The 23,447-nt window shown below is 39.9% G+C and overlaps 1 protein-coding gene across 1 annotated transcript in view; it reads right to left on the bottom strand.

The window, feature by feature from the left end:
- Positions 1–23,447, bottom strand: part of FGF22 (fibroblast growth factor 22) — a 449,639-nt gene that overhangs the window by 30,154 nt on the left and 396,038 nt on the right. The window contains exon 2 of the mRNA XM_044053891.1: positions 11,028–11,131. Within this exon, the coding sequence (XP_043909826.1) occupies positions 11,028–11,131 (104 nt within the window). The remainder of the gene's footprint in view (positions 1–11,027; positions 11,132–23,447) is intronic.

The following is a 23,447-nucleotide window of genomic DNA, read 5'->3' on the forward strand; positions in this document are numbered from 1 at the left end:
ACTAGGGGCACAGTTAGCAACCCTAGAAAGGGAAGGATGTGTCTAAACTCTGCCACCAATGAAACTTTCAAATGTTTATGCATGATACTTACTTAACAATAAATGTCGGACATGCCATAGTTTGTTACAGCCTGTATGTGTACCAGTTGTCAAAGTTCTTTTGATATTTAAGGAATAATTAGTTGTTCAGCTACATCCCTATCTTTTTGTGTTTGCTGCAATATCCTTTGAATTGCTGATATTCAATTATTTTTGCATGCATCCCAGTATGGCCTGAAAAGGTTCCATATGGATCGTCAACCTACCCAGTATGGCCTGAAAAGGTTCCACATGGATCGTCAACCTACCCAGTATGGCCTGAAAAGGTTCCATATGGATCGTCAACCTACCTCAGTTAACATATTTATATCAGTCAGTCAAAAAACAATCACTCTGTCTTCCCTCAACTAATAGTCTAAGGTCAGTACAAACTGATTTTCTTTGAAAGAAGACCGCCTTCCTTCTAAGATAGGAGGAGAAAGGGGGGAACTGCATAGGTAGTACTGATTGCCTCTTACCTAGATGGAAAAAACTGCAAGAAAGAATCAGCCAAGCTATATTTTCACTGTGTAATACTTCATATCTCCTGTAGTGGAAGCCCATGGATATATGCAGATGGCCTCTTAAGGACATGCTAGTGTTTCAGCTACCTGGTTTCCAAATGCCCATGATATTTACTTTTTTAAATCTTTATGGATACACACAGGCCAGTAAAGCTAAATCCTATTAGCTGTAGAGATGTCCTGTTTGGACTTTTTCCAGCCTCATCAGTACAGCATAAATGGATTGTTTGGTTATACTTTAGAAATACAGTGCAGGCACCCTAACGTTTGTGAACATCAGGCTTGATTTTCTTGCATATATCCCATGAGACTCCACTACAGGAGGTTTAGGGTATGACACAGTGAAGAATCTAGCTTGGCTAGGTCTTTTTGCAGTTTTTACTGAATGGTCTGTCTGTGTGACCTTTCTACATAGATGGAAAGGGCTATGCCTCCAATTCACTTCTTTGCAATCTACCCCCACCCTGTGCCTGCTCTCCAAACTGGTTTCTTTTCTAAGGCCCTTCTTTACTGGAACTGTTCTACACTTAATCACTTGTACTAAAAAAGAAACTGTTTTTTGGGAAATGTCTACTATATTTTGGTACAAAAGCAAGAAGTTGCTTCACTGATTAAATAGATTTCCCCTTACCTCTTTTTTAAGTATCTCCTAGGAAGGGGGTCCAAGGAGCACTTCCTTATTTAAAGGAGTGTATTGTACCTACCTTATTCCATAATGGTTGAATTCTCAGTCAGCCATGCCTGTACACCTCAGTGCCAATGACTGCATTCCTACTAGAGACATTAGTGGAATCATACCTAATCTTTCTTGCATGTTTTCCAAGCAGTAAATAGAAGTATGAGTGAATTTACACATTACCTCTTCCAAGGTGTCATCAGGAATTCTGATACCTATATTCTCTTTCTGTTTAAAAATATTTCCATAGTATATAATATCACATACATTTTGTAGTTAATGATCCTAATGCCTAAAGCAAATGTTTAACCTTTTTCACAAATGGTCCCATGTCATACTTTCCCTGCCACTGTGGAGAGTGTTGAGTCTGAGAACTACCCACTAGCTGCATGTAAAGAAACCCAAGCTGGGTTTACTGCAGAGTTTTGTAGTGAACTTCAAAACTGTCTTTGGCTGTCTAGATCCTCAGATGAGAATTAAGCACAAGGGGTGCAATTTCACATGTGCCCCCAAATGCATCTACTATAGGGTGAAGTGAACTTGGGTTTCTCCATACCCAGGAGTTCTAAATGCTTCTTATGTATATCTAAGAATTCCTTTGTACCCCATTTAAAGTGTTTTCTCATCAGATCAAGGTTTTGCCAAATGAAACCTCTTCTGGAAGTGAGCTAGAAGAGATGACATCTCATTATCTGTGCATCACCCCAAGAGAGTGGATAACTGGCATTAGTGGATCATGTCTTCCACCTCTAAATCAGTGTATGATGTCTCCATAGAAGAAAGGGCTCTTTTTTTCTCTTAGTTGGTTTGGTCACTCTTGAGGTAGAAGCAAAGACAATGGGGTGGGAGTGGAGAATCTTTGCCACATGGCCACATACTATTCAGTGAAATTTTTATAGCTGAAATAGGCATTTGATAGGGAAGGCACCTTTAGGGTGGATGTCTGTTACTATGTCTGCCCCTACAGAGAAAAGAAAGGGAAAACTTTGTGATTAATTTGTGATACCTTTAGTAAGAGCTACAGTGGTAGCAACATTGCTGGAGGTTTCCTGAATCAAAGGGCATGAATACCTTGGGAAATGAACTGGTCCTGTGATATAATAAGAATCTGAATGTGACTTACCCCCCTTATGGGTTCTTGAGAACTGTCTTCTGACCTGTTTGACAAAGCAGGCTCTGAGGCCTGCCAGGGATGGAATGAAGCAAGCTCACTGTCTGTCTCTATAAGAACTAAGGTATGGAAATAGTAGGTGGATGCAGTAAGTCTGGGGTGCAGTAGGCTGCCTTTCATGATGGCCAGTGTCCTCAGGCCTCTGCAGGACTAATGGTGTCTGTGCCCTAAGAATCTCTGCCAGCAGGTTCTTCAATCATCAGGTTTTATTTTTCTGAGTCTGCACTTCCCTTTAGTTGATTTCTTAATCCTAAGGCCACTGGTCAGTGGTGCATCTGCTAGGGGAGATGAAATTCCCCTTGCCCTAGCACCCCAAAACATCCTGTGTTCTTAAATGGCCTGAAGATTATGAATGTGGTTGAGCAAATTATTTTTATTAAAAGCAGCACAGTGATTGCAGGAGGAAATGTAATGGTTTTCTACTGCACAGAAAAAGCACTGTAAATGGTAGTTTCAGGTGGAGTTTATCTTATCCAGGCAGACTTGTAAATGATCTTTTCTGGGGACTCATGCATAGCGGAAACATCTTCACTAAATCTGGCCTAACTTTCAAATGTAACACAAAAGAAAAAGTAAAGGATCATAATAATGAAACAGAAAAAGGAAAAAAGACTTCTGAAATTGGGTATTTTTATTCTCTCTAAGTCACCTGGAAGAAGCTGAGGGACATATAAACTGACAGCCAGTCACTTCTTCAAGCAAAAAAAAAAAAAAAAAAAACATAAAGATGGCATGTCCATGTCTTGTTTTCACTTTTTGCCACTTCAGGTTCATGATTCACTTTACTCAGTCAGTCACTCAATTAAAGGATCATAGGAGATTACTAGGCTAATGGCCCTGGGGCCCTTACAAGCCTAGCCAAGAGTTTATCCCCAAAAAAAGAAACCTGAATCAGTACCTGTCACCCCTGTCAATGAGGACCACAGGTGGAACCCCTTGGACAAATTTGTGGTTTCCCATCCACTCATCAAGGTCACAAGAGGGTCAGCGATGTACTTTGTTTGGTGTGTATGGGGAGTCTATTCCAGAGATGGGGCAGCCTCTGGGAACAATACTGTCTCTCCAGCAGGTTTTGTTAATGTCACATATTAGATTTAGGCCTTTTGATCAATTAATGCACGAAGAGTTAGACTTACAAAGAGTTAGACTTACTGATATGGAGCATCTTTAGAATGAGATTGCCTTGTAGGCAAGACACAGATCACCTCTGAGCAATCTGTATGATGCCGAGTACAGTGATAGTGATTTGAGCCTGTCCACATAGGACAGATGTTGGCGGCATGGATTCTCTTTGTGAGGTATTTCTGTGGCTTTCCAGTTGGTGCAGATGTTTGGAGAGGTACATACCAAACAGGGAGTTGTACTCAATTATTGGCCTAATGAGGGAGGAGTACAGAGAGGTAATAACCTCCTTTTTTCTGGATGCAATCCCTTTACTTATGAGATGAACCATGTAAAAGAGTTTTCTGACCCCTGCCGCTACATGATGGTCGAATGTGAGATTATTGTCAACCTGTGTACCCAGGTCTTTCATCACAGGTTGTGTGCTTAGGGGGTTACTGTTGATGTGGTAATCAGTAGGGGCCATGATTTTGCCGAATGGTATGATAATACATTTTTTTGCATTTAACTTAAGGCCAAGACTTTGGCACCAGTCATTTGTTGCTGTGAGACCTTCCTGTAGTATGTTAACATTGTCTGGGGAGTCAATGACAGTACCCAACTTACAGTCATCTACAAATGTGGTCAGCCACAGTCCTTTTGTCTTTGCCTGGACCTCTGAGAAGTACATGCCAAACAGTAGGGGTGCGATGACTGATCCCTGGGGTACACCACTAGCGACAGGTCTGCTGTTGGAGATAGAGGCACCTATTTTGACCTTGTGGGTCCTATTGGTGAGCCGGTTGGCCACCCCACCTGATGAGATAGGGATTTATGCCAAGTTGTGTTAGCTTTTCGATGATGCCCAAGTGGGGGATTGTGTCATAGGCTTTGGCCAAATCAAGGTAAGCAGCATGTACTGACTTTCCCTCATCCAGTGTCTTGGTGAAAGTCTCAAAAAAGTCAACCAGGTTCAACAGGCAAGACCTGCCTTTGAAGAATCCGAACTGGGTGGGGTCAAGTGCTTGGAGATTGTCTATGTCCTTGTTTCTGAGATCCATAATAATACTACGCTCCATGACCTTAAAGAGCAGACTTATCAAGCTAATGGGGAAATAGTTTCCAGGGTCCATAATGACACCACCTTTGTGCAAAGCAATGACAATGGTAGTTCTCTACTCTGCTGGAATGAAGTCTGTACTTTGGTTGTGGTTGAATAGGGTGCTCAATGGCGAGGTTAGCTTTTGCTGGAGATGGTGCAAAATACAACCTGGGATACTATCAGGTCCCATGGAAACTGTGTTCTTTGCTTTGGATAGGGCCTTTAACACTTCATCTACAGAGATGTGACGTGTGGGACAAATACTGGGGATGTCGAATGGGAATTTGGGGGGGACAGGGGGTGAAGTTTACATTGAACCTATCTGGTAACAGGTTGGCTGAGTCAACAGGATCAGTGTAAGTGGTACCATTAAGAACAAATCTGGGCTTTGCTATGGAGGTTCCTGATGTAATTGAAAAAGGCTTTGTGGTTAACCTTTGTTTTGGAGGCTAGTTTTGATTCATAATTGGCTTTGGAGATTTTCACTAGTGATCTAATTTGCTTGTTGAGGCTATGGAGGGAATTTGTGCCTTTTTACCCTTGGACAACAATTTCTTCCTTTTGTTGTAAAGCATGTTGATAGAGGATGTCCACCAGATAGGTTTGTGTTTCCTTAAGGAGCAGGTTTTAGTCCTATTGGGTATTGCTGGGTCCATGCAGTTATACAGGTGCTTGTATACTGCACTGGAATACTGTTCAGCATATCTGTCTGCACCCTCTGAGGGAGGCGGTGGAGTGAAGCTACTGATATTCTCCCTTAGAAGGTTGTGGTCAGCTTTTGAGAAGTCTTTTAGCCTGGTAATGGGTGTGTGTGTGGGGGGGGGGTGTTGGATGGGATTGACACTTCGAATGGGACAGACTGATGGTCTGATCTCACCAGGGAAGAACTTACTATGGGGGTGATGCAGCGGTCACCCATGTTGGTGAGAACTAAATCTAGAATGTTATCTCCCCTTGAGGGAGATAAGTGGGTACCCTGAGTCATGGAGGGGGGTCTATAGCTAGCTATAACTTGGATGGGTATCTTGCCAGTTGTCAGTTGCACCTGGAGTAGTTCTAGTGTATCATGCTGGCAAACCAGTCTGGAAGTGTGCTGGTCTTTAATGAAAGTAGAAACTCCACCACCCTTAGTCTTCCCGACCTGATTTGGGGGTTGGAATGCGGGAAATTAGGTATAGCCTGGTAAGGCAGGGGTGCTCTCGGCAGTCTTGAACCAAGTTTCCGTGACTGCACAAATGGCACCTTCCAGTGCAAGGAGAGCCTCCAGTGAGTGAATTTTCAGGTTAATGCTACTAGCATTAAGCAGCATGACCTTCAATTTGCTTTTTGACAGATCTTTTATGTAAGAAGATTTGTCTTTGGGACATTGCCTAAAAAAAGCACAATGGGGAGACCAGAGCCTTGGCTAGAATCCTGAATCCCAGGGTTAAGTGCTAAGCATTGAGGCCTGTCAACCATGTCATCCCAGGCAGACAGATACTGGATCCCCTTGGAATGACACCAGAAACTAAGCCAATTGTTGAAGTCAGTTATGTTTTGTTGGTATTGTGGTATCATTTTTGCTGAAGGTAGGATGTTGCTTAGGGCTAGGGTCATACCTGCCTGGGACACATAGTCTGAGAACTTAATCATGTCTCTCTTCATATAGTCCAGGGAGGTACGTCTCAAGTCATTGACACCAACATGAACAGTGACAGAGTCATACTTGTATCTTTTGGATTAATAATTATTCAGGGGTATTAACTCAGACCCATGATGCAAAGGGACAAAGCTCCGACTGAACCTCAAACTACACAAGTTTGACTAGTGGAGTGGGTGGTGGAGGGACTAAGCAGAATAGAATGGGAGTAAGTAATCAATGCTGGTTTGCACATTCTGGGAGGAGGGAGGCAGCCTAACTTGCTGCAACTGCAGCACTATGAGCCAATCAATCTTCAGGTTGCAAGAGGTGTGTTACTTGGTCAGGTGGTTACACATGCAAGGGAAGGGAGCTCACTTCCCAAAGTTAACAACAGCAGAATTCACAAGCCATGGGCTGGATAACTTAGGACATACAAGTCCCTGGAAGCAGTATGATGTTGCATCAGTATCCTCAGTTGCCTCATTGGCCCTGGATGTGGGTTGGGCAGAGCCCAGAGGAGGCTAAGGAGGGTTTGAATGAGGAGAAGGAGAGGAGATTGTGGCAGCTGATAATCAGCCATGGGGAACTGGAAAAAAGTAATAATTCAGAGATGCTTTCATGGGTATTCACAGAAAATCTGATATATTCGCAATGCAGGGGCATGCAAAATCAACAGCATAGAGAGATACATACCCAGAGTTCCACATAACAAACAAGTCAATCTATATTATTATACAAAGTGTATACGCTGCACACACGTAAGATCTAATAGGAAGAAATCCATTACAAATGTTTTGAATAGTTACTGAGTAGGGAATTGTGGCCTGAAGTTCATACAGCCGCACGACAGGTTATTACTTAAAAAAAGTGTGATTCTTACAGTGTAATATTCTTTTATGATGAAGATGATGTCTCAGAATGCAGTGGATTATCATACTAACAGAATATCTCTTGGTCTGATCACAAAGACAGCTTTTGATTCAGTGTGGAGTGTTGCCAAAAATGCTGTCTGTCAAGGAATGGCAAAGCCTTATGTGCCAGGGTGTACACTTGTCATCAAGGAAGAGGGAATAAAAAGCTTGTCTGTCATCAAATCATGGGACACCCTGTGTCTGTCATGGGCAGGTTGTACCTAGAGAAATGTCAGTAGCTCACTTATGGGACTTTATATATTACTGGTGCTGTGAAAAGACATGAAAACACTGTGAAGAGCTGAACTGGAGAATAAATGATTCATCACACCCAAAAAGAATGCAACTCTTTTCATTTATCCCTGTAATTCATTTTTTTCATCTATGTGTGTCTTGGTTTATGCATTACATCATGTTAAATAGTGAATCAATGAAGCTAATAATGAAGTTAATAGGACAGACAGTTAAAATGTCCACAAGAGTATATTAATGTTTGTTTAAATCTGCAAAGCTTTCTGCTCTAACATGCCTTTTGAACCGCAGGAGACAGACATTAACAAGAGTGTGATTTTGGTCTTTGTGTAAGTAAATATGAGAGAACTGTCTTACATATACTTATGTACTGAGTGACTCGTGAATACTTTAGGTCGTGATATGAAATGGCCGGTGTAAGCCTGTATAAACTTCATGATTTAGAAATTACTAGGATTATGGTTAATCACTTGGCTATCTACCTTTGTTAAAATTATTTGTGCTTAAATTCTTATACATTTCTCTCCCTCTCTTACATGTCACTATACCTCCTAAATCTTGCCATGTATCTAAAATCAGCTGCAGCTCAGGGGTACAGTTTGTGAGATACTCGGCTTTAGTATGAGTGGGTCAACAGGCAGCACATTCAGATTTGTTGCTAGGAAGATCAGAAAGTTGCGAGTTCGATGACCATACTAGTCACTTGGATTCTTCCAGTAGTGTTTATTAAACTGAGATCCCAGCTGCCTGAGCTGGTCATAGCTGAAGTAAATGTGAAAGATCCTACAGCAGTTACTGAAAAATGCAGAGGAATTTAACCAGTGTCCTGTCAAAATTACATATAGTCATTTTGAATACTACCTTTGGTCTATCATGAAAACAGGCCGTGGCAAGTGAGACTATTGTTCTCTACTAACCATCACCACCACATACTTGACAGAAGAGTCTCTGTGACCACTGTGTCTTGAAATTCTGTTTTTATCCCCACAGAATTGTGAATCAAATAATTTCTTTGTTGAAAAACAGATTTTTTATGCAAGTAGAATTTGTTACTCTATTGTTTGCCAAAAAATGAACTGGTGTGAATACAAACATCTCAGTGTAAATACATATTTGACTTGAAAGCTGGCTTAACAGTTAAGGTGTTTACCTCACAGACAGAAGGTACAGGGAGTCATTCTTACCTTTGAGGGGGAAGTTGGTTAGGCTTAAAATGGCCCACAATAGCGGCTAGCCTAGTACTTACCTATGAACCTATATTAATATGCAGAAACATGTGGTACACTATGTAAAAGAGGTAGATGGTGTACATGGAAAAGCAGTGTATGGGTTGGGGCAAGCTAAGGTCAGATATATGCAGGCTGTGTGTTGCTACTTATTTCATTTCTTGAATTAGTCAATAAACCAATATTTCTGTCACCATGGTGAATCCTTTAACCCAGGAAACTCATCACAGACTTATGGACTAGAAAACAAACATATGTAACTATCAGATTCATTATTAAATTACAACAGTATGCTTATGTCTTTTGTCTCAGACTCTGTAAAATCATTCTTCTATGGCTAAAATACTGGAGTTAAAATTTGCTTTAAAGAAATATTTTACTACTTTACAGTGAAGGATTACTTGACATAAAACTACTGTTGTTTTGTCATGCTGTCTGTCTACCATCTTTTTGTTTTATTATCAAATCGGAGATATTCATGGTAGCTGTCTGTAGCATTTCCAAGAGGACACATTCTCTCTCCACTCTGTTCTACTACAGACACATACATAGACTGTATACAAAAGGGTCAGTAGTATCATGACTGTTAATGCCACTTAACTGTGCTGAAGCAGTAGCCTTCTTTCACCACAAGGCTGCCAATTTCTGCACCTCTGTTTTATGCAAAGCCAGTTGTAAAACTGTGTACTCAGTTACTCACTTAACATCTGTATCCTGGCTAACCTCACAGCAACAACTTGTGACAAGGATTTAGGGTGACATGCTGGCAAGTTTCTGTCAGAAATTAAAGAAACTGCAGCAATAAAAAGCATCTTTAGTATCTAAAACTGCATCACTATTTGCACCAGAATTTAGTAGGAATTAGGTTACACTTTCACTCAACCTGTTAGAAACTGTTTTTTTAATAATTTAATGGTTGGCTCTACCCAAAACATCAAAATCTTCTTTCTTCTCATCACAAAGTCATTTTCCTTCCATTTAATCCATCTGCAGGACATACAAATGTATTTATTTTATTTATTTAACATTTGTTTACCAGGAAAGTCCGACTTGGAACGAAGCCAGTTTTCAGCGGTGGCCTGGGGAGAAACTTTCCAGACGCATGTCTTTGAAACATGGGAGGAAACTGGAGCACCCAGAAAAAAAAAAAACACACAAATTCAGGGAGGACATGCAGACTCTACACAGAAGGCACTCCAGCCGAGAATCAAACCGGAAACCCTCTTGCTGTGAGGTGACAACACTACCGCAGCACCATTGCGCCATCCGTCCATACAAAGATTTAAGTTATGATGTTTCTGATCTCTGCCTGAATCTATTTCTTTTCACACCACTTTGATTTAGTGAAATAACACCTTATATCATTCTGGTATTTGTCACATCGTGTGCAAGATCATGTAGACTTTGACAGATGGCTACATCTTAGACTTTTATAATACAGCACTCTGGAATGTAAAATGTCCTAAACATAAGTAGTGGCTGGTGGAAGCTTTCTATGTATGTATGTTATCATTTACAGCTGACCATCTTTACACTTCAGCTAGAAAATATGGTTTGGAGTTTGCAGATGAACAAAAACACTAAACATATTAGTATTTCAAGCCTAACAGTCAAATATAAAGTATCATGTTGTGTAAGAGATGGCCAGTAACAAAAACTGAAAAGATGCCACTCGAGGCTAGTTTATTAGTGTTGTATAAACATAAACTATAAAATGGCTGCCTCAGCAATGGGTGCCGAAAGTGCACCATGCATAGGGATTGCACAGTGCTTAAAAATGAAAATTTGGTAATTAATAAAGTATTTACATTGCATACTAAAATCTAAGGATGTCATTACAGAAATAAAAAAAAAAAGGCACTCTTGCCGGAGATGTTCCAAAAAAGTAGAAAACAAAAGTATTTTAATTGTAATTGCAAGTCTATGGAGAGGTAATATTACAGTAAATGTTCTTCTCAATGTATCACACTCTGTTCTTACTTGACAGTCAGATGGAATCGTGCAACATGGCAGCTTCTCTTAAGGCCACATTGAGGTGTAAAAAGTGCACAGAAAATAACAATAACTGCATGAGGTAATGCAGGGACATGAGTATTGCAGAAAGATTCAAGAATGACAAATATATAGTTACTGATTTAGATATATATTAACATTTATTTTTTCTTCAGTTTTTGGGTACAGTTGCTCTTTAAAACTGTTTACCTAAACCCTGTTGCTCTACCAGTCCCTGATCTACAACTCATAAAACTGTGTAAACAGAAGCATAGTTGTTCATATTTAGTGTTTGTTATCTGACTTTTTTTTTTTTTTTTTTTTTTTACAACAGTAGGGATTTGTTACTGGTGTTCAATCTTTGGATACATACCGTCCCATACAGTCTACCTTTCTTATTCATAGCCAGGTAATAGCCAGTGCTGACGGACTTGATTGCTACGACTCCCACACTCACAGACCTGATTTCCAGGATACCTAGGCACAAGAAGAAAAAAGGAAACGGCAGGTGTAAAAAATCACCAGCATGGACTTTATCCAACCACATGCAGCCAAATTATGCTTTACTCAATCAAAGAAAATGAACTGTAGTGTTATTTCTAGTTTTGATGATTGCCGACATATGCTATTAAATGACTACATCACAGGCAGGTATGGCCTCTATTGAGCACACATGATAAGGGAAGTGGTACTAGATTCATAGTGCCTAGCTCCATGAAGGCCTAACATCTCTTGTTGGATAGTTATTTGATTACCCAGCCATTAATCTGTGATTCCATTCCCTGTTTAATAAAAAAGAAAAACTTTTTCATGTACATTGTGAAACATGTTACTCTTGTTCCTTCTTCATTTAAGCCATCTGTAAACACATAACCTTTCTGAAAATACTTAATACATTCTTTCACAGATTGTTTTTTATGCCAGACTCCAAAAGCAGTCATGTATATTATTTTCTTACTTGGTATCCATAAACTTCTGTAGACTGGCTTTCTACTTTTCTCCTTTAACACATCCCACCCCAGCTCTAAAAAGTTCAACCTTTCTACTTTCTTATACGGCTGTATCCAATTTACAGGCCTCCTATATTTCAATTTCCTCTTAATCTGTAGACTTTATTGTTAAATTTTCACAGTGTCCTGGCCATATTTCTACTAGTCAGTATGAGTACCTGTGCAGGTTCCTCTGATAAAGGCCGTGCCTATCAGGATAACCCAGACAAAAAATAAATTAAGTGATTGGTTAATTGCAAGTTGACATAAGACAAATATCAAATATTCTGTGCAACAGAAAGTTAACTTTGCTGCGAAAGTGAAAAATGCTCTACAACATGAAAACTAACAATACCAGTTTAGCACTGTGCATTGATTTTAAGTAAAAAAATCCAGTGAATTATAGAACAATGACATTAGATACACAGTATGTTGTATTATAATGTAGTACAGTATTACTGCATTATCACAAATGACAATAAAATCCTTAACAAAAACAGGAAGAAATGTAGCTTATTTTCTGCCACTGCACATTTGATGTCTAGGTTTGCTGGAACACCTGATTTGGTGCACAGTCTATTCTACACATTCAAGCACCATGTAATTAGCAGTAGTAGCTTCTTTCTGTGATTCTGTGTACTATATTTTATTAAAATATGCATTTAGCGAGGTCACATCTGTATCATTAAACCAGAAAGCTGTATCCCTGAAGGCAGAAATGCAGCCAATACTACAAAAAGGAAGTAGCAGAACATACTTCATATGCAGTATTATGTACACAATGATTTGTTTCATGACTACCTTATGAGGATTTTGAAATCACATTATATATAACCCACAGCTATTGTGGATTATAAAGAAAACGCTGAAATCAGCTCTGCATTTTAAACTGTTGTCAATAAAGTGTCAAGAGAACTGCTTCTAGATTTACAACATAAATATTTAAGGCAGTAACTGAATTACGTATCCAGAACTTTGTGAACACTTTCACTGCATGATGATCATGTGGTCTGTTTCTTTCTTGAGTTCATGTTCTATCTCAAGTGCCAGGTATACATAACACTCTAGTAGACACACACATACACTCACCATCTGTATATTTATTTATTTATTGATATTTGAGCATATTTTGAGTATGTGTATGTTTATATATTGTATGCATATGTGTGTGTGTGTGTATAGATATATATATATATATATATATATATATATATATATATATATATATATATATATATATATATATATATATATATTATATACATGAAAATATGTATGTCTGTGTGTATATATGGTACAATGATTGAGGTCTTCACCTCACAGACACAAGGTACAGAGTTTGATTATGACCTTGGGTTATTGGCTAGGTTTAAAATGGCCCTACAATGCAGTTAGCCTATTATTCACCTGTGAACCTATATACACTATATATGAGTATATGTATATTTGCATGTTTATATATATATATATATATATATATATATATGTGTGTGTGTGTGTGTGTGTGTGTATACACATATACATACATATATACATGTGTGTGTACACACACACACACACACATATATATATATATATATATATATTTTACATTTGTTAACTGGGGTTGTCTGACTGAGCTGAAAAGGCTCTTTTTCAGCAGAGGCCCGGGGAGAAAAGCTCCACATAGAAAAATTTAGATACATTTAGACATGATCAGTATACACACAAATTACAAAATACATGTTTTTACAGTGGTATGCAACACATCAACAGCTACAGTGGAGAGAACAAACAAAAAATATATCAATTTAAAAATAAAGGTATTTAATGGATTTGTGGTGTACAGCTGAAATTTGGAACATAGGTAGAATACATACATAGTACACAGGTACAGTGCATACATTGTAGATTAGCCAGTGTTTGTGAGAATAGTTTTCAATCTTAATCAAGTACTCTAGATTCAGTATGTGTACTTTATCCACTTTCACTAGCATGGGGAGCAATCATGGCACTGCCAACTTTGCTTGAGATGTTGCCTGATGAGATCTTTAAAGGAGGCTTTGAATGATGTGTTCTGAATGCTAGTGGGGACAGAGTTCCATTTTCTAGCCACTGAACTACTGTATAGTGCATCTCCAAAGCTATTGTAGCTGTTGGTGACTTCTAGTAGTAGTTTGCTTGATGATCTAAGAGGCCTTTTGGCTGAGTGATGTTGTACTAGGTTTTTGAGGGCAGGACACTTATTGTGGAGGTAATAGATAGAATGACAGAGGCAGAGCTGATTGTAGGTTAGGAGTTTGGGCAGTTCAAGCCAGTGGAGCCTTGTCAAAGCAGTACAGTGATGAGTTCTATATGAGCAATTTGCAGCAAAGCGAGCAGTTCTGTTATAGCAGGCTTCCATTTTGCTTAGTTCAGTTTTATTGAGATTAGTCAGAATGGGAGATACATAGAGTAGGGTGGATAGAAGTTGGGAGTGAGCAATGGCTGATCTTGTGTTGCAGGTAAGAAATGGTTTGATACGGTAGAGTGATCCCAGTTTGGCATGTACTTTTTTAATAGTTAAGTTGAGATGACTATCAAATTTTAGGTGGGAATCTATGGTTATTCCCAATAGCTTAGCCTGTGCCACTGGAGCGATTGGAGTAGCATTTGTGGAGTAGATAGTGAATTGATCAGTGTTTTTGTTAGAACTGGTTATAATCATAAGCTGAGTTTTCTTTGGATTGAGGATAAGTTGGGCTTTGGTTAGGTAGTTTTCAACGTCAGAGAATGCTAGTTGAGTTGTTTGCAGGAGAGTGGGAATGTTTTGTGCAGCACAGATTAAGGTAGTGTCATCTGCATACTGAATGATGGATGCATGCTGTGTGGAGGTATGGAGGTCATTTGTGAAGATTGTGAATAGTAGTGGTCCTAAGACAGAACCCTGTGGGACTCCTATAGTTATGGGCAGCTGAGGAGAGAAAGAATTTTCCCATTTCACAGCTTGGTACCTGTCAGTTAAGTAGCTTTGGAACCAGGTAAGAGTGGAATTTGATAGGTGATATTGGCTTAGTTTGTTTAGCAGGATTTGGTGTGAGACTGTGTCAAATTCTTTGGACATATCCAAAAAAAGAGTTGACACCTGCAGGCCTTCATTTTTGAGATGGTTTACTGTGTCTGTGAAGCAGAGGAGGGCTGTAGTGGTACTATGGGCAGGTCTGAAACCATGCTGAGTAGGTGACAGGATGTTGCTGTCTAGGAGATATTTTAGTATCTGGGTATGGATGCATTTTTCTAGGATTTTGGCCAGGGGGAGAGTAAAGCAATGGGTCTGTAGTTATTAAGTTCAGTGGAGGTCCCACCTTTATGTATGGGTGTAATATAGGATATTTTCCAGAGTTTGGGCACATAGTTTTCAACAATTGATCTGTTTATGAGAGTGGAGACTGGGATAGCAATAGCATCTGCTGTGAGTTTCAAGAAATAGCTGGGGAGTAGGTCAGCTGCTGTTGATGAGGTTTTTAGTTTGGAGAGCATGCTTTTGATTGAAGTGGTGGAAACTGTTTTGAGGGTAAAGCTTGTATTAGTGTTATTTGTGTTGGGGGAGATAGTGAGGAAGGAACTGTCCTGTGATACTAAGGATAGAATTGAGTTCACAAAGTGGGAGTTGAATTGTGTTTCGATGGGAACTTTAGTGTCAGGGGTGGTTGGTTTTGGGGGTAGCCTTTTGGGTGGATTTTAGTAGCTGGTTTACATTTTTCCAAAATTTTGGGGGGTTGTATGTTGGTATTTAGTTTGTAATGTTGTACAGTAGGATTTTGTGTCCAGCCTAATGCATTTTTTTGTTACTGTTGTGCAGTTCTTGGTACTTAGTTAGGCTTTGTGTTTCTTTGTATTTTTAATAGTAAAGCCAGGCAGTGTCTCTGGACTTGAGGATTTGTTTGATTTCTTTACTGAACCAGGGGTTTGTAGAAGTTTTAACTTTGATTTTGTGCAATGGAGCGACAGTGTCTACTTGTTGTAGAAATGTTTTGTTGAAATATGCTACAGCCTGGTCAAGTGGGAGGGTTTTTAGGGGGGGGGGGGTCCAGTCAAAGTTACAGAGTAAAGTATTGTGGACCTTAGGAGAGAATTTTTTTTGTGTTTCTAGTGGATATACAGTTAGTGGTTTTGCATATGCTTGTTCTACTACATATAAAGTATATTATGTTGTGGTCACTTAAGGTGTCTGGGAGACTGCCTGCTTGGGCGTACAATGTGGGGTTGTTAGTTAGGACCCAGTCAAGGATGGATTCCTTTTTAGATTTTTTTATCACATCTAGTTGGAATTTGGACTAGCTGCTGGTAGCCATGGAGATTTATTAGATTACTTGGTTGTTCTGATATGCAGGTGAACCAATCTAGGTTGAAATCCCCCAGAATAAGGGTCTCTTGTGAGTATGTGGAAGAACACCAGGATAAGAAGTCTTCAAGGCTAGCAGGTGTTTTACCAGGTGGAATATAGATCACGATTGTGGTGATGACCTTTTTAGGGTGAAGTTGAAGTTGTAAGATAAGTATGTCCCAATTATTGGGGGAGGGGTAGGGGTTTGGTAATTGACGTACAGTTAAGTTGGACTTAAACAGTAAGGCAGTTCCACCCCATTTACGAAGTGGTCTGTCTTGTCTAATGATATTGTAGCTGGTAGGGAGAACTTCTGAGTTAGCTATGTTTTTATTTAGCCAGGTTTCTGTTAAAGCAACTATGCCTGGGGAGTAGTGTGCTATTGTGGCCTGGAGTTGAGGTATTTTATTTTTGATACTTCTAATATTAATATTTAGCATTAAAAGATAGTTGATTTTGCTGCTGTTGTTGATTTTCCCAGGGATGAAGATAGTTGGGGTGTTATGTTCTGACATTTGTGTTGGAGCAGTTTGTGTTGGACAGAATGGATATGGGCCTCGGTTGGGGTGGATATCCCCACTTATGGTGAGCCTGGTGTTAAAATGGTGATACAGATGTTGGAGTTTGGTGAGGAGTGTGAGAAAGTATTGTGTTTTTTTGCAGTAGGAATGAGAGTATATGTGTTTAGTTCTGAATTGGTCCGTTATGTAGTTCTTGAACAGTTGTGGACAGATATTACTATAATGTGTGCTGTCTGTATATGAGAGTACATAATGTAGTGTTGTGCTACTAAGTTTAGGGATAATTCTAGAGTGATAACTTGTGGTGTTATAAAGAATTATGAGAAGACAGACTAGACTTAGTTGTGTGACAGTCATGGTTATAAAGTTTAAGATGGTACTAGGTGGGGGTCTGAATAGGAATTATAGGTTTGCACGATATGTGGATGGGTAAGTAGTGTGGGTGATGTAAAAAATGCCTAATGGGAATGAGAGTGATTGGGAGTATTTTTTGAAGAGCAAGTTGGTGTGGTATAATGTGATCTGACTTGAGGAGCTGTGATTGGTGGAGGTGATGTGAGGGTGAGCTGTGGGTATGGCTGGGATTACTATAAATGTAGAGGTAGTGGGGGCGGGAGGAAATAGGGGGCAGGGCAGGGGAGCAGAGAGAGCCCGAGCGTTAGCGAGGGTGAACGGAGCGGGGCAGAGCCCACCAAGACAAGAGTAAAAAGTAAGTATTACTTTACGAATCTGAACACTTTAAACAAATTCCTGAGGTCTAATGGCTTACCAGCAAGCAGAATGCAATTGTTGAAGAGCACTTGTGTCCTGGTGGGAGACTAGAAATTTAAAGATGGCTCCATGCTCAGCAGGATTCTAATATAGACTTAGTATTGGGGGAGGGAGATAGCACAAGGGGTGTAAACCAGGTGGAATGCAAAGAAACCAGAGAGGCAATCAGTGGAAAACTGTCAGTGAAGGCCTCAGAGGGAGTAAGTAGGAATTCAAACTACCTGTAAAGTGAAGGAGAGAAGAGACAGCAAACTTTATTAAGGTTGGGTGTGTGTCTTCACATTGACTTGCTGATTAGTAACCAGATTAGAGTAGGGAGATACATTAGCAATGTAGGGGAATGTATAGAGATGCAAATAAACAGGTGGGCCTCCAAGTGATACAAACTATACACACATATGCTTGTGTATGTATATATATATATATATATATATATATAAGTATGTGTATATGTATATCCAGGCCTCTGGATGACAATGTTTGCCAATGACTGCAAGCTGAGGAAAATCAATTAATTCATTGACAATGTATATATCCTTCAGAAGGGTCTAGATCAGACAAATGATTGGTACCAGAACCAGGGCCCAAAACTAAATGCAAAAAAAGTGCATTATAATAAATACCCTTTTGGGAAGTCAAATACTCCTGAAAAATCACATCATCAGTAGCACACCCCTAAGAGAAGACTCAGAGGTGACAGATCTAGGTACACAAATTGACAGTAGCTTGAACTTTGACCACCATGTGTCCACAGTGGTGAGGAAATCCTTCTATGCTGCACAACTAATAAGTAAAGGTATGGCATCTAGATCCAAAGAAATTATAGTTCTGCTATACATAGCCCTCATTAGACCAATAATTGAGTACATTGTGCCATTTGGCATGTACTTAACTAAGCACTTAAAGCAACTGGTGTGACCTCAGAGGTTTCTCACAAAGAAACTAGAGTGTGTAAACAATGTGTCCTGTGTGAATAGACTAAAAGCCCAATCCCTTTAGTTTGTCTCCTGCCGACTATTAAGGTGTGACCTATGTCTGACCTTCAAGGCATTCACAAATCCAGCCCTGATGGAGCTGCTACACATCAGCAAGTCAAACAGCATAAGAGTCACCAGATTTAGGTTCTAAACTTAGTCAGCAACTCAAACAAAGATGCTGGAGATAAAGACGTGCTGTAGAGACAGATATGTGTCTCAGATATTGCCCCTACTTTGGAACAGGCTTACTACTGACATTAAGCTGAGCCCTTCTCTGGCCCTCTTCAAACACAGTTTGGATCAATGGATGGGAAATCACAAATTCACACCTGTGGTAGTGCCTATGTCCCTTATGAACAGTGGCAATATGTAAGCTGCTGAAAGCATAGGCACAAATCTATGCCATCCTCTTGCCCCTAGGGGTCATACATATTGTTATTGGGTAAAATCAGGTTACGTTGTCTAGGCTTGTAAGGGCTCTTAGGCTGTTAGCCTTGCCTCTTATGACGCTATGCTTATATGTTGTATGTATATGTGTATGCATATATTTAAGTATATGTTTTATGTATGTGTATATATTTGAATATATATATTATTTATTTATTTATATTTGTTGACCGGGAGTGTCCGACTGGACGTAGGTCTATTTTCAGCGGAGGCCCGGGGAGAAAAGCTCCACAGTTAAAATAAACAGACAGTAGTTACATTGGATTACATAGCGATTAACAATTTACATATCAATTACTTACAACATATTTACAGATGAAGAACATAGTACATCAGTAGGCAACTAGAATCTTTATCTGTGAAGTACATAACAGATATTAACAAATGTTAAAATAAGAAGTTCCTGCTGTATAAGTACCAGGCTTATGAGCATCTGAGCTTGCTATAATCAAGGTAGTTAGTGGAGTGGAAAGAAAGGTAGTGGTTGGATGGGGTGGGTGATATTAGAGTGGGAGTTGCAAGGGCATAGCCAGCATGTTTTTAGGTGCTCTTTTAGTAAAGTTTTGAAGTGGGTGAATGATGGTACGGAGGTAATTGTGGGTGGGAGGGAGTTCCATAATTTGGCTATGGTGCAAGAGAATAGTGCTTCACCAGCAGAGTTATTGGCTTTAGTGATCTGCAAGTGATTTTTGTTGCTGGTCTTAGTGGTCTGGTGGTGCGATAGGGTTGGAGTAGATTCTGGAGGGATGGGACATTTAGTGGATGGTTTACTAGTTTGTGGGCGAGTGAAAGTTGATACCATTGAAGGAGGTGAGGGAGTTCAAGCCAGCCCAGTTCAGCAAGTGAGAGACAGTGGTGACTACAGTAGGATGCCCCTGTGGCGAATTTGGCAATTTTGTTGTAGCAGGTCTCTAGCTTGTTTAGATCGCATTGCCTTAGGTTGGTATATATTGGAGAGGCATAAAGTAGGGTGGAGATGAGGTGGGGATTTGCTATTGAAATCTTTGCTGCTTTGGTGAGAAGATGCTTATTTCTGTATAACGCTCCTAGTTTTTTGTGGACTTTTTTTATGGTCATGGATATGTGAATGTCAAATTTTAGTTTATTGTCTATTTCCACTCCTAGCAATTTGGTGTGTTCAGTTGGGTATATAGTGGTGTTGTCTTTTGCTGTGATGTTAAAGTGAGAGTTGTTTTGAGTATGTTTGGTGAGTTGGAAGATGAGTAGTTTAGTTTTGTCTGGGTTGAGTATTAATTGGGCATCGGATAACCAAGTTTCAACAGAGGAAAAGGCTTCCTGTGTGACTTTTTGCAGTTTGGGTAGGGACTGGGCTGAGCAGATGATGGCTGAGTCATCTGCGTATTGCATGAGTGTGCCATGTGTGGTGGCAGAGGCTAGATTATTTGTGAAAACAGAGAAGAGTAGGGGTCCAAGGATGGATCCTTGGGGAACCCCTATGGAGACAGGTAGTTGGGGAGATGTATCATTCTGCCATACTGCAGTCAGACAGGTAACTCAAACCAGTTGGGGACTGATTGTGAGAAGGATAGGTTATTGAGGAGAGAGATAAGTTGTTTGTGTGGGACCATGTCAAATGCTTTAGATAGGTCTAGGAAAGTAGCAGAGGAGAGATAGCCATTGTTTTTATGCTGAAGGATAGTGCTAGTAAACGAGAGTAAGGCAGTGGTGGTGCAATGGTTTGGTCGGAAACCATGCTGAGTATTGGAAAGGAGGTTGTTAGTAAGGAGGTAGTCTGAGACCTGAGAGTGTATGCATCTCTCTAGTATTTTGGAGAGTGGAGAGAGAATAGCTATGGGGCGGTAATTGGTTAGTTCTGTGGTGGGTCCGCCTTTGTGGAGGGGAATTATATGTGATACTTTCCACAGTGTGAAAACATAACTTTCTGACAGAGATCGGTTAATCAAGATGGATACTGGGTAGGCCGGAGCATCAGCTATGATTTGTAGGTATTCACTTGGGATGTTGTCTGCTGCTAATTTGGTGGGTTTAAGTTTAGTTAAGAGTTTTTTTATGTTAGAGGTAGGTACAGGAGAAAAAGAGAAGGCAGTGGGGAGATTAGTAGCTGAAGGTGTGGGTTGGAGGGGAGGGGGGGTTGTGTTGTTTAGCTAGTGATAGTATGGTTTGTGTGAAGTGTGTGTTGAATGAGGTAGCAATATTTTCTGAGGAGTGAGGGATGTTAGGAGGAGGGGTACTGACTTTAACTGGGTGGAGGATGGAGTTTATGGAGGACCAGAATTGTTTGGGGCTGTGTTCGGAGGAGTCTAGGGCAGACTGGTACTATTGGAATTTGTCCTGTTTTATTAGCTTTTTGACTCTATTGCGTAGTTTTATAGTAGTTATATATGTTTATATATTGTATGTATGAGTGTGTGTGTGTATATATATATATATATATATATATATATATATATATGGGCGCAGGTTTGCAATTCGATACAGTTGCGTTCGGCAATGTGCATATTTGCTGCGCTCCTTTCGGTCATCAGGGCTCGACCATCCGTCCGTCGGTTATACGGTGGTAAACATACATATATATATATATATATATATATATATATATATATATATATATTTGAGTTTACATATTTTATATGTGTGAATATATATTTGAGGGTATGTATGTTTATATGTTGTATGTGTACAGTAGACTCCCACTTATCCAGCCTCTTTTTAACCGGACTCCTCTTTAACTAGTCATCAAATTTCTGCCATAGCCTTATCAAAAGACAACAGAGAACAACAACACTTCCACCTCCTCTGGGCTAAATAATGACAAACATTTGAGATTTAGAGTTCATGTTCATTAGAAAAATGCATGCTAACACAAATCCTGTTATTCTAGCTGATTTATAACCTACAAATGCTATTTTGTATGCTTTTTCTTATTAACCAGCCATTCACTTATTGAAGCTAAGGTCCAGTCCCAGTGAGACTGGATAAGTGGTAGTCTACTGTATATGTAAATATATATATATATATATATATATATATATATATATATATATATATATATATATATATACACACACATGTTTATATGTTGTTATGTATATGTGTGTGTGTATATATGTTTGAGTAATGTGTACTTAAATGATGCATGTATATATGTGTGTGTGTGTATATCTGTAAGTATGTGTACATTTATATGTTGCATGAGTATGTGTGTGTGCATATATATATATACTACTGACTGATACTGCCCTACGTTTGGTAAAAACTTTAGACTATTATGATGCAAATACCTTCGGATGTGGAGAAAAACAGAGACTAGCCAGTGTCTGCTTTAAAAGACCTTAATCTTGCAGCTGGTTAACTTACATGCTGGATAAATTCCTGTACATTTACAATTGGTATTTGAGCACTTTTATTCTTTGTCTTACTGCTTCATAGTCGAACTTCTTCAGTAATACAAATTTATTGTAGTGGCCCTTAGTTTAAGTACTTTGCTAGCTGTGTGGGCTGGGGGAGGGGGGCTGGCTCCAGCCCTACCTGATCATTTAAGGGTGCATTTCGCATTTAGATTCCTGTTCAGGCCAGGGGGTGTGTCGGCTTGGAGTTCAATCTGCCAACGGAGTTCCCTGACTTCCAACTGGAGGTTGCAGTCTCCATGGATAATGCTGACTTGTTCAAGCACTAGAAAGTGGAAGGAGTAGTTTGGCCAGAGCACTTTTTTATGTCCCTTTTTCTCATTGCCTGGTGGTGTTCCTTGATATGATCACTGAGCTTTCTAGTAGTTTTGCCCACGTAGAAGGCCCCACACTGATCGCGCACTGCTAGGTACACTATGTTGGTAGAACTGCAGTCAAATACTTCCTGAAACTGTATACCCAGGCTGGGGTTTTGTAAGGAGTAATATGCTCCTTTTGCTATAAACTGGCAGCATACACATTTGCCGCAGCTGAACATCCCTGTGGTTGGGGCACCATTCCTCTTGCAGAGCGGTGTTTCAGTTTCAAACGTGGACTGTAGAGAATGGGTCCTTTTGTAGCAAAATGACGGGGTGGTCCCTAAGGCTTTGCTCATTTCATTGCTGCTGTTGATGATTTCCCAGTTTCTTATAACTATATTTCTAATGCTTTCTGCATCTAGGGAAATAGGGAGGGGAAACCTAGTGGTGTCGGTGGAGGGGTCAGCTGGTCTGGGGGTAAAACCGTACCTCAGAATGGGGGGTATTTGCTGTGTCTGTTTATGGTGATACCTCTTAGAATGCCATTGACTAGTCTCTCTGGGTAGTGTTTGTCCACAAATAATTGTTTGAGGAACTGGCATTCTTTGGTGAAGATATCATCTTCACTGAGTATGCGGCTAAGCCACACGAATTGGCCCTTGACTATATTTTCTTTTCATATAGTAGGGGAGTTGGCTGGAGAAGTCTAAGTAATTACTGCGGAATGTGTTCTTCCTGTGGATGTTGGAAGAGAACTTGCCACTGTGGTGGTTTTTGGTGAGGGTGATGTCCAGGAAATTGACTTCATTGCCTTTGCCCAAGAGGGTAAAGTCTACGAACTTGATGCTCCTGCAGATTTGTGCCAGGAAGTCATCCAGTCCATTCTGGGACCCCCTCCAAAGGAAAAATATGTCATCAATATAATGTTTATAATGACTTACATATTGGAACCGTATGAGTATGATGAGAGTATCTGCTTCCCATGATCTTAGCACCATGTTGGCATAGGCAGGTGCCATTTTGGCCCCCATGGCTACCCCCTGTAGTTGTTGGTA

The sequence above is a fragment of the Protopterus annectens genome, chromosome 13.part0 (assembly GCF_019279795.1).
Source record: "Protopterus annectens isolate FY-2018-M chromosome 13.part0, PAN1.0, whole genome shotgun sequence".
Taxonomy (NCBI): domain Eukaryota; kingdom Metazoa; phylum Chordata; order Ceratodontiformes; family Protopteridae; genus Protopterus; species Protopterus annectens.